The following is a 12,594-nucleotide window of genomic DNA, read 5'->3' on the forward strand; positions in this document are numbered from 1 at the left end:
AACATTAGCTTAACAAGTGTTTAAAAAAAACTAAACCACAAAGAAAATTTCAAAAGCAGTGTACAAGTTATGTTTCAAAGCAGTGTACAAGTTATGTTTCAATTGATTAATACGAGTCTGTGAAAATCTGACTGAAGTTCCCTCAGAGTGACTATTTAACAGCCAATAATCTAAGTTTCCAAAAAATTGTGCAATTCTGTTTGATTAATTATGGTTTCCTACAAGTCAACTTCTGCACAAATATTGTTTGCAGAAAATATATACTACGGTATATTAACTCAGATTAATACTTTCTGAATCCAGAAACAAAATTGTTGCAAACTAAACTTTCAGTTCTAATCCTTCACAGAGATCGTGTGAGAGAAATAAACTGTCCTCCTACTGTCAAAATATGCCTACTTTTTTCCTTAAACACTTTGAGCAACTTGAGGTTCCATTTTATTCAGTTTGAGATGAGCATGGTAGACAAATAATTTAAAGAAAAACAATTTCCCTTTGTAAAATGACAATCCTAAGTGGGTACTAAATCTGGAATAATTTAGAATCAGAGTCCTGACGTGTGGAAGCAGGCCATTCAGTCTTGGTTCCACAATGGCCTTCCAAAGAGCATCCCACACAGACCCACCCCCTACCCCATCCCTGTAACCCTTTATTTCCCATGGCTAATCCACTTAGCCTGCACATCCCTAGATATTATGGGCAATTTAGTATGGTCAAGCCACCTAATCTACACGTCTTTGGACTGTGGGAAGAAACCCACGTCAGCTCATGAGACAGTCAGTCTCCGGAGGCTGGAATTGAACCCTGAGGCAGCAGTGCCAAGCACTGAGCCACCATGCCACGCTAGCAACCAAGAAACCTTGGAGTAACCAAGAAAAAGCAGTTTTTAATTTCCTGTTTCTGGATGCTTTGGAAGAAGGTCAGAATGTATTTCTATGAAAGTCTGTTTCATTTTCAAAGCCAACAACTACAGAAGCAGGGTTTTAAAACCTGTGCCAAATTTCCCTTTCATAGAACCTAGGTGTCAGTGGCAAGGCAGCATCTGTTGCCTAGCTCTAATTGCCCCTGAATGGTTTGCAAGCTATTTCAGAGGACAGTTAAGAGACAGCTGCATTGCCATGGGTCACAGTCACACATAGTCAAACCAGATAAAGATGGCAGATTTCCTTCCCAAAGGACATTAATAAACCCAATGGGTTTTATGACAATTGATGATGGATGTCATGATCATGGCAACAAGCTTTATCTTCCAGATTTATTAATAGAATTTAAATTCCATCTGTCTTGGTAATACTTGAACCCATAATCGCTAGATTTCTGCTAATGTCACCAGACTAGAAATCTATTGTGCCACCACCATGCTCTAAAGTTAGCAAGTACATTAGATTGTCTTCTGTAAGTTGACTGCTGTTTAAAATTTACATTAAGTGAACAAGTATGTGAGACACATATACAGAGCTTACTGTATTTTTTTTTGTTTGCTCACCTGCCTCATAGAAATAAAGAATTTTCTGGTCAAATGGCAGCATTTATACAAGATATATACCCAATTCACCTCTGAATGTGTCCAGAGTTCCTCAGGATACACTAAGCAAAGTACAAAGAAGAGTTCTCTTTCATAATTTCTTGGTCATGCCATTGTTTGTCTAGGTACTGGGCATTGTAGGAACCATAATTTTCATTTATACCTTAGCAATTGGTGAGAATAAGCCAGAGAAAATGACAAGTGTAACCCAAAAGCACCACGTGATTTAACATATTGTTATCTTTGTAACTAATAGACTGCATTTTTTTCAACGTAAGTGACCAAGAAGTTTTGGTGGGACCTCGGCATAAATAATGTTCAGGGCAGATCGGACCATGTTTTCTGATGTACAAGGTATTATGATGGAACCACAGTGAAAACTAAAGTGATTGCAAAGTAACCACAATACTTTACGATAACAGCTGATACACTGAATGGATGCCATCAACTTCTCAGAAAAGATATTTGTTTCTGAAAGCAGGAAGATACTTTGTAACATAAAGACTGTTTTAATGGATTGTAATCAGATATATCCCAGGCTGAATGATCTAAAACGGTCCTGTCATGGAGATTCATGCCTCACTAAACCTTGTATTTTTCTCAGAGGTTTTATCAAAAATTAAATGTTTTTGTTACAAACATTTTACATAGTTTAATACAAAGAAGTTCTGTAACATTTGCATGATAAACACTTAGCAACACTGATCGCATTAAACAACTAACGTACAAGAATTGTTTTAGTAAACTGCATAACTAGATCATTATAGTGCTCAGAGACTAATCATTTTTTCTGGATAGGTCGATCAAATTTGGACCGAAAACCACACTGGTAAAATACTTGATAGTGTAATATGCAAACATAGCACTACAATCTACAGTGGTAGGGGTAGGGTTATAGAACAGATCATTCACCCAACAGATACACAGCAACGTCTATACTCCACTAAAAACAACTAAAATCATCTATATTCTCTTTTCACTCATTTGCTTTCCGAAAGCTTATCAGTATTATTTGCTTCAATGACTCTCTATGGCAGCAAGTTTCACATTTTTACCACTCTTCAGAGGTTTTTTCTGAATTTCCAATTCTCTAATAGAAATCTCAGTGATTCTTGTATCAATGGCCTCAACTAAGCTCTTGCCCATACATTGACTCTGCATTCACCCTATCAAAACCTTTCCTAACTTTAAACATCTGTACTTAGTCACCCCTTGGTCTTTTTCTTTCAAGTGAAAAGAAATACAGTCTGCCAATCCTTTCCTGTGTTGTGGTCAGAGGGCTCGAAGGAGAAATCCCAGAAAACATTTTCTTCTCTTGCATTTACTTCTGCATTTTTGTATTTAAATTTATTATTTCTTAAATGGTTGAGGCTGATCCCATAATCAGAAACTTCTGGAAGTATGAACTTGATTGTTTAGATATTTCAACTAGAGCTAACACAAAGCCCTTGCAGACAAACCTCCAGTCAGGAGGAAATCATCAAACTGCACTATAATTAACTCTAATGCTTTTCAGTTACCTCCTCGCCATACAAGCAATTCTTTGGAGGAAGGCAAAGCTGCACTGTTAGGTTAAAGTCCTGCCAATTAGCCCACTGAGGTGGGCCACCTGAAAGGCCCTTTTTTGTCACACTGACTGGAATAGGAGTTTGTTGAAATGCTCATGGGTACAATTACCTGGGTTCAAATCTTACCACAGCAAATGGTGAAATTTGAATCCAACAACAAAATCTTGAATTAAAAATCTACAACCACCCATGAAACAATTATCGGATGTCAGTAAAACCCACCTAACTTCCTAATGTTGTTCAGGGAAGAAAATCAGCCGGCTGGGACTGCTAGTTGAGGATTCTCTAAAGGTAAACATGCAGGTTGAGTCCGTGATTAAGAAAGCGAATGCAATGTTGTCAATTATCTCAAGAGGGTTGGAATATAAAAGCACTGTTGTGCTACTGAGACTTTATAAAGCTCTGGTTAGGCCCCATTTGGAGTACTGTGAGGATCCTGGGATTGTATTCATTGGAGTTTAGAAGATTAAGGGGAGATCTAATAGAAACTTACAAGATAATACATGGCTTGGACAGGGTGGACGCTAGGAAATTGCTTCCGTTAGTGAGGAGACTAGGACCCGTGGACACAGCCTTAGAATTAGAGGGAGTAAATTCAGAACAGAAATGCGGAGACATTTCTTCAGCCAGTGTGTGGTGGGCCTGTGGAATTCATTGCCACAGAGTGCAGTGGAGGCTGGGACGCTAAATGTCTTCAAGGCAGAGATTGATAAATTCTTGATGTCACAAGTAATTAAGGGCTACGGGGAGAATGCGGGTAAGTGGAATTGAAATGCCCATCAGCCATGATTGAATGGCGGAGTGGACTCGATGGGCCGAATGGCCTTACTTAACTCCTATGTCTTATGGTCTTTATCCGGCCTGGCTACATGTAACTCTAGCCCCATAGCAATGTGATTGACTAGGAGAAAGTGAGGACTGCAGATGCTGGAGATCAGAGCTGAAAATGCGCAGGAGGTCAGGCAGCATCCAAGGAGCAGAAGAATAGACGTTTCAGGCATGAGAAGAAAGGCTCATACTCGAAACGTCGATTCTCCTGCTCCTTGGATTCTACCTGACCTGCTGCGCTTTTCCAGCAACACATTTTCAGCAATGTGGTTGACTCTCAACTACCTTCTATAATGGCCTAACAAACCACTCAATCACTACAAAGTCTCAACAAAGAAATGAAACTGGACGGACCACCTAGCATCAACATTAACACTAGAAAAGACATCAGCAAAAACAGCCCTATCAACCCTTACAAGTCCTCCTTAGTAACATCTGGGGGCTAGTGCCAAAATTGGGAGAGTTATCCCTCAAACTAGTCAAGCAAGAGCTTCACATCATCATACTCACGGAATCATACCTTAATGTCCCAGACACCATCACCACTGGATATGATCTCACCTAGTTCACGCCCTGTGCAATGTAACCAGTATGCCTCTAAGTCTTTTTGATTCTGCTTGTCAACAAAGCTTTTCACTGTACTTCTTCATGAAGTGAAAAGTGGGGATTTTTGCCAATGCTTGGCACTGAACATTGTGTATTCATGACTCCTCAGAAACTACAGCAGTCAGTGTTTAAATGCAACAAGATTCGGTCAATATCTAGGCTTAGCCTTACAAGTGGCAAGTAACATTCATGCAAAGCAATGACCATCTCCAGTAAGAGACAAACAAATGCCCCTTATCATTCAATTGTGCTACCTTCACTGAATTTCCCTCACTAGCAACATCATTGGGAGTTACCACTAACCAGAAATACAACTGCGCTTGCCACAAACACATGAATACAAGAGCAGGTCACAGGCTAGGAATACTCCAATGTGTAACTCACTGCCTGACTCCTCAAAACCTGTTTCAGTCTAAAAGGCACAAGTTAGGAGTGCGATGCAATACTGCCCACTTGCCTGGATGAGTGAAGCTCCTGTAACACTTCAAAGCTGGACAATATCCAGGACAAAGCAGCCCAGTTGATTGGCACCACATCCACAAATATTGACTCTCTCCATCACCAATGCTCAATAGTAGCTGTGTACTATTTACAAGATGCACTGCAAAAATTCAAAGATCCTTAGACAGACGCATAAACACTTTAATCTCAGATGACAGGGCAAAAGATACATGGGAACAGCACCACCTACAAGTTCCCTCCAAGCCACTCACCATCCTGACTGGCAAATAGATGACTTTCTTCACTGTCACTGGGTCAAAATCCCTCCCCCCCCCTCAAGGGTTTTGAAGGTCAACCTATAGCAGATGAACCACAGAGGTTCAAGAAGGTAGCTCATCAAAGAGTTTGGGGATATATCAAAATCAAAATACATGCTAAAAATATAGGCAAAAACAATGACTGCAGATGCTGGAAACCAGATTTTGGTTTAGTGGTGCTGGAAAAGCACAGCAGTTCAGATAGTATCTGAGGAGCAGTAAAATCGACGTTTCGGGCAAAAGCCCTTCATCAGGAATACCCTTCAGGCACTCTGAATGTATTCCTGATGAAGGGCTTTTGCCCGAAACGTCAATTTTACTGCTCCAAAAATATAGGGCCTAGTGAGAGTGAGGAACTGAAGGAAATCAATATTAATAATGAAGTGCTGTTAGAGAAACTGATGAGATTAAAGGTCAATAAAAACCCCAGGGCCTGATAATATACATCCCAGAGTACATCAGGAAATGACCCTAGAAGTAGCAGGTGCACAATTGGTTATCTTTCAAGATTCTATAGACTCTGGAACAGTTCCCATGGATTGGCAGGTAGCTAATGTCAAAAATGTAGAGAAAACAGGAATTACAGACCAGTTAGCCTGACATCAGTAGTGGGAAAATTGCCAGCAATTATTATAAAAGATATTAGAGCAAAACACTTTAAAGACAGAATTGGACAGAGTCAGCATGAATTTACGAAAGGGAAATCATGCTCGACAATCTACTGGAATCTTGAAAGGATGTAATCATTTGAGTTGATAAAGGGAATGTGGTTTACTTGGACTTTCAGAAGGCTTTCAATAAGATCTCGCATAAAATTTAAGCATTTGAGATTCGGGGTAGTATGCTAACATGAGAGAGTATTAGTCGGCAGATAGATTACAACAAGTAGGTATAAACAGGTTTATTTCGGAGTGGCAGACAGTGACACATGATGCCCAGTAAGTATCAGTACTTGGACTCCAGTCACTTACAATATGTATTAATGATTTAGATGAGGAACTAAATGTAATACCTCCAAGTTTGTAGATGATACAAAGCTAGGTGGGAGGGTAAACTATGGGGAGGATGCAGAGATGCTTCAGTGTGGTTTTGACAAGTTTATTGAGTGAGCAAAAGCATGGCAGATGGCGTATAAAATGGATAAATGTGAGATTCATTTTGCAAAATTATTCACATCACATTAATAGATGGGCACTGATTATGATGGAGGAAAAATTGGCTGTTCTGTTTTGAACCGTTGTGTAATGTTAGTAAAAAGGAGGCAGGTTATCTGAAAAGCAATGATTAGGAAAGGGAAAAGTGCTTCAAGACCTGATTGTGCACGTACACCAGTCATTGAAAATAATCACGAAAATGCAGCAGGCATTGAAAGCAAGTGGTACAACACTGTTCACAGCAAGAAAAGCCTTGCTGCATGGAGTATTACGTGCAGTCTTGGTTCTGTTATCTGAAGAATGACATTCTGGTTGTGGAGGGAACACAACAAAGATTTACCAGACTGATTCCTGAGATGGCAGGATTGATGTAAGAAAAAAGATCGGTCAGGACCATATTCACTGGAGTTCAGAAGAATGGGAAGGGATCGCATGGAAACGATAAAATTCCAACATAATTAGACGAGGTAAACACAGGATGGATGTTTCAGATGACCAGGGGGTCCAGTTCAAGGATACAGGGTAGTCCATGCAAGCCTGAGATGAGGAGAAATCTCTTCACCTAGAGAATGAAGAGCCTGTGGAATTCTTTGCTAAAGACAGCTGTTGAGAGAAAAACATTGAATGTTTTCATGAAGTTAAATGGGCTTAGGTTAGTTCACAGGTGCACACAACATAAAGGGCTGAAGAGCCTGTTCTGTGTTGTATTGTTCTATGTTCTATGATCTAAAGGGACCAGAGCATATAGTTTAGAAAGTGGGAAAAGTGAACGGAGTTGGATGATCAGCCATGATCTTATTGAATGGCGTGACTTTATGAAAGGTTGAACAAAATACTTCTGCATCCAATTCTTATGTTTCTGTGACTCCCAAATTTTACAAGAGTGTTCACTAGTTCTCTTGGAGACACCCTTTCCATACAGACCATTCAGGATCTTATGTACTCCAATCAAATTACTGCTTAGTCCTTTAAGCTCCAGGGAAACCAGCCTAGTCTATTCAAGCCTCTCATACCAGGTGTCAGTCTAGTAAACTTTCTCCGAACCTTCTGCAATTCACACTGCTACACCATTATTTTTCATCAGTACTCCATGCTAGTCTTACTTGGAAAACATAGATAAAAACAAATAAAAGGTGGTTCGCTTCAGAATGTACTAAGGATGTTCTTAGTCAATATTAATAGAAGCAGAGTACAGAGAATGAAGTTTATGTTACCACAAAGACCAATATAAAACATGCCATTGATTTCCTAAAGCATAACGTTTGGGTTCTTAACTGATCAGTGAGTGCATGACAAACTCAAGGTCTCCAAAGTATTCATGAGGTTCGGCTGATTCCGCAGTTTTCCTCAATAAATAGTCCTGCCAATGCAGAAACAGCAGATTCCAGAAGGTATGACAATATGGAAAGAAGACAGTGAAAATGAAGTGATAATGCCTAAAACACAAATGTAGCCCAGAAAAAGGTACTGGGACAAAATATATATTTGGTTAAAAAACCTCAAATGTCACTTTCAGGAGCTCTCCTTTGCATATGTATAAAAGTGGTTCAAACCAAAACAGTCAATTCTTCTTCCAAAATCAATGCCCATCCATTAATGTGGTGCAGAATAATTTTGCATTGGGGCAAAACATACAAATTAAGCACGAATACACTGAACTGAGTAATTGATGAACGATGTTCATCATTCAGTTGCATATTTAATCCATCATTCTATTAAAGAAATGCAAAAGAACGTGGAAAGAATGAATGCACTGGTTATTTTTAAACCGGAGGCATAAAGGTTCCATTGAGTATAAAAGTCCATCTGGCTCATTAGTGTTTTGTACCCCTTCAGACAAGAACAAAGTAAGATACAACACTGCACACATTTTTAATACCAGTATAATCTAAATTTAACATTTTAAAACATGTTATCTAAACCTTGTGCATATTTCGTTAATTTAGTATACCAATGGGTTTTTGCCTGTATCTTTCAACTATCTCCAGATTCACACAATATTCCAACATAATACAACTACTTCACAACTAGTTAGGAAGGTTAATAAATCAATATTGCTTTTTAAAAAACTTATATCTCAATTTTAGAAGCTTTAATCTATTGTAAAGCAAGAATGAATGACTAATTTATCATAATTGCATCTGGATCAGTTACATAAATAATGTATATGGCATCTTCACAATTACTCTTTTCTGTAGCTCTGAGAACAATTGAATAATTCTTTTCACTGACTGACATTTCGCAAGCCAAATGATGCATAAACATCAAGTGCCCAAACTCATTTTAAAAATTAAAGTTCAGTGGAAGTTATGAATATCAGTTAATTGCTGGAGTAATATCACAACTGTACACCAGACCAAGGTTTAAAACGTCCAGGAACTACAAGTCATTAATTATGACAAGTAAAGTTCCACATTCATACTGTCGGAAATGAATGCATTTAACTCCAGACCCAAAGCTGACCCATAACTGTCATTTGGACAACAAGAGATAAACAATAAATGCTGGCCTAGCCAGCAAACCAACCATTTATATTAAAAAAAGGGTCTGTGTAGACACAAACAGAATTAGCATTTTGAATCTAATATGACTCTTCAGAACTCCAGTTCAAGTTGGGCAGAATTTCATGGAGAGTGTGGAGCTCATTGCAGAGCTGTAGACAATGGGCTTTTGTCTCTCCAATATTTCACTAAAAAAAAGCAACTCATTTAAGAGTGTCTCAGAATACACTCTGAAAGTTTGTCAGTCAGAATGAACACTAATTACAGTAAAAGTAACGCAAACTCAAAGAAAAGTAAAACCAGAAGAGGCATCAAGAAAAAAAAACAGATCGAGCATAAGAAAATAAATGAGGAAGAAATTCAAGAGAAAAGAAAAACAAAAGGAAACCAGAAAAGTATAAGCAAGGAAGTAAATAATAATGGCAAAAAATTCTGGTTGAGAATTATCCTTTGTCCTATAGTTATGACTTAATGTAGCAGTTTCACCTTTTCATGCTTTCTTATTATGTATACCACAAAGCAGTTTCTCATGGATCTCCTTTCAGGACTAACTGCTTCAAGTGTTTTTTATTCCTCACTTCACTGGGGGCAGGTTTCACTTCAAGAGCTTTCCTGAAGTGTTAATGACAGAATCATGTGACATTTTCCCTACTTGTAAGAAAAACTTCAACTCACCTGCACTTCACTGCACTTTTTATTGTTCCATCTACTTAATTACATCAAACTCATTTTTAAGTTTCTGGCAACTTTCGCATTCACCTTCTATTTTTCGTGTGTGATCACGGCTTGGATTTTAGTTTCCAGGTCGGATGCGCACATTCTGGAGATTTCCCAGTTCAGTGAAGCTGTTTGTTAAAGACGGATTCCCGCAGTGCTGATTTCCAGTCAAGGGGAGCTTGTTTCAGGATTTGGGACAAGGGACCCCAAAAGAACAATGAAGGCCACTGGTGTGGAGGCAGATTGGTGAAATCAATGTCCACTTATCAAAACATGCTGCTCATTTCTAAACACATGCCATTAAGTACTTCACTTCAGTTAATCAATAAATGTTTGTGCAGTGATGGAACAGGTGCTTTGAAAGGAGATACTTACATGCCTGTATTTTTGATAATTCGACCTTGGTCCATTTTCTGTCCTATTCCATGTACAACAAAAACTATATGAGTAGGGAGTGGAGGTTTGTCTTCAAGTGAAGACTCTTCTACATATCCTCTATGAAGTCTAGTTCCACTACTTGATGCTGCATTGACAAAAAAAAAAAATTGTGTATAAACAGATGTAGGCATAGTTGCAACATTGAGAAATTTGGCTTGTAAACAAAGATGCATTTTGCAAACAACAAAGTTGTATGGTAACTATGTCAAATTTTGAGTGGTAAAATTACTCTGCAAGTCTGGCAAATTATGCATACTTTGAAAAAAAATCGATTCAGTAAAACACCATTAAAAAAATTCTGATCTATTTTATTTCTAAAATTTCTTCCTTTCTGCATTTTCCCCAATGTTATCTGTAGCAGTAGAACATCTTATGATTTCACTGGAAGGCTAGATAATATGATGTGCCTTCATGAGATCAACAATGCATTTCCTGGGTTATGCACTTCAGAATGTTAGAGCAATGTCTTTCCAACAATGTGCCTTTGGTCTTCATGCTACTGAACTTCAGTGAAATCACACTAGTCAGAAGAGGTCAGAATCTCACCTGATTTCAATGGGATTTCTAACAAATTGTTAATTATAAGACAGCCAATTCATATAAAATAAAACTCTAAGCTGCTGTGCCTCAATTTTCCAATACATTTGTTATTTCTATCAGAAGAGGCCAATAGATCTAATGTCTCTATCAGTGCCACATTGAACTGTTACAATATCATATGTGATAGTTCATCAATAAACACCATGATTTTTTTTTCTGGATAGACCAAATTTTTTAAAAAGTTTAACCTGGTTTTCTAATCAACCTGTTCAGGGATGTTTTGCACACCTCTGGAGTAGCTGGGACTTGAGTTCAAGGCTGAGCCCAGGGTTAGGGACACTACGCACAAGAGGGTATGCAGGAAGAGAGTTTGGATTGAGGTTGCAGGTACTGTAATTCATTACCAACTGAACAGCTTAGGCTAGAAACAGTTAAGTTGATGAATACAGCCAGCGTTTAGCTTTATAACTTACATTTGCAAAATGATATAGCATCAATACAAAAATCATATGTGTCATCATACTAATATTACAAGTACTGTTTGACTCAAGTTTCTGAGTACGACACACAGTAAAAATATTAACAGCAAACTAGGTATAATGAAATAGACAGCAGTCATGCAAAATGCTTTTGAGAACAGTACCTTTAGAAAATCCCAACTTTTGGGTAACTGTTCTGGCAATTTTGGATGTGGTTGCGTCACTGTACAGGTAAACTTCATCCACACTATACCAGTCCACATGGTTGCGTCTGAGCTTTAAACTATGTATAGCTGCGGCCAATAAACATTTCATATGTTAATAAAACACAGGACACAGATTTATATGCTCACTATAAAGCTGGCACGTAGAACATTCAGCTTTTTTATACTGAGAAAAGCGTACAAAATGCATGAAGTGATTAAGTGACAATTCAAATCTAGAAGTTTATTAGTAAATAAAATAGACAAGGAGGAGCACTACATGAATTGTTAAACACTTCCAGGTTTCTTGCACAATAAAATTGCTTTGTTCTTCAGCAGTTTCGTGGCTGATGGGAGCAAAGTCAGATAACAGAACAAAAACAAATCTGAAAAACAGACCAGTCACAGCCACATAACTAATCCTCAACATACTGTACACATACAAAACGCATTGTGGATGTGCTTGGTGGTGGTATGGGATTGACAAATTAAGACTGAAGAGACAAAAGTCTTTTGCAGTAGAACACCATAATTTACAGACAAGTAATGAATATGTCGCAAATAAGTTACTGATGACAACTTGTGCAAAGGAAGTGTGTTTCAGTACCTAATGGAGCTGTCTAATTCTGTCAAAGCCTTAATGATGGCATAAAATGTCTATCTGTTCAGTCAGTTCACAAGACCAGCCATAAACAAATTCCAACTTAATAGTATCAGTAACATTGGTCAATTATAAACATTCCTGGATGAACAGTTCATGATGTGCAACTCTTAATTTCAGTCATTTACTTGCTAATTCTACAATACTAACCCTGCTACAGGATTAATGATTTAAACATGCACTAAAAGCCAAACAACATGCATTAATCTATCTGGCAGCCACAACCCCCTAAAGGTTGCAAATAAGGCACACAAAATAATGATTTTACCCAGGTTTTCTATGGACACTTCTAATGAAAGACTGGAGAAATAATTCAAATTCAAGAACAATCTTACTCTGGGTGCCACTGCAGATTCAAGTCAGGAGAGAGTAAATGCAACTTGAAAAGCTCGTCTAATCAATAGCAAAGCTGTTTCAGAGTAATCGGTACTATACCTTGGCAATACTTTCTTTTGTTACATGCAGTGTCAGTACTTTCCTTAAAGCGTCTCCATTTGAACAGAAAGGGAAGGTAGAAGGGAGGGAATTGGTAAAAGACTAACAAAGTAATAAAAGTGAGCTTCATGGATTTTGTGATAATTCAAATGATCTTCATAGTAAGGTCTCAAAATCAAAA

The 12,594-nt window shown here is 38.1% G+C and overlaps 1 protein-coding gene across 5 annotated transcripts in view; it reads right to left on the reverse strand.

Moving 5' to 3' along the window:
• The window catches only part of LOC140476318 (phospholipase DDHD1-like), an 80,982-nt gene that overhangs the window by 35,611 nt on the left and 32,777 nt on the right, over positions 1-12,594 (reverse strand). For 4 of the 5 annotated variants that reach the window (XM_072568738.1, XM_072568737.1, XM_072568740.1 and 1 more), the window contains 3 exons: positions 12,414-12,515; positions 11,279-11,407; positions 10,033-10,180 (listed from right to left, as the gene is read on the reverse strand). In XM_072568738.1, coding sequence (XP_072424839.1) covers positions 10,033-10,180; positions 11,279-11,407; positions 12,414-12,515 — 379 coding nt within the window. The remainder of the gene's footprint in view (positions 1-10,032; positions 10,181-11,278; positions 11,408-12,413; positions 12,516-12,594) is intronic. The other variant, XM_072568739.1, reaches the window with a different exon arrangement.

This window comes from Chiloscyllium punctatum, chromosome 4 (assembly GCF_047496795.1).
Source record: "Chiloscyllium punctatum isolate Juve2018m chromosome 4, sChiPun1.3, whole genome shotgun sequence".
Taxonomy (NCBI): Eukaryota; Metazoa; Chordata; class Chondrichthyes; order Orectolobiformes; family Hemiscylliidae; genus Chiloscyllium; species Chiloscyllium punctatum.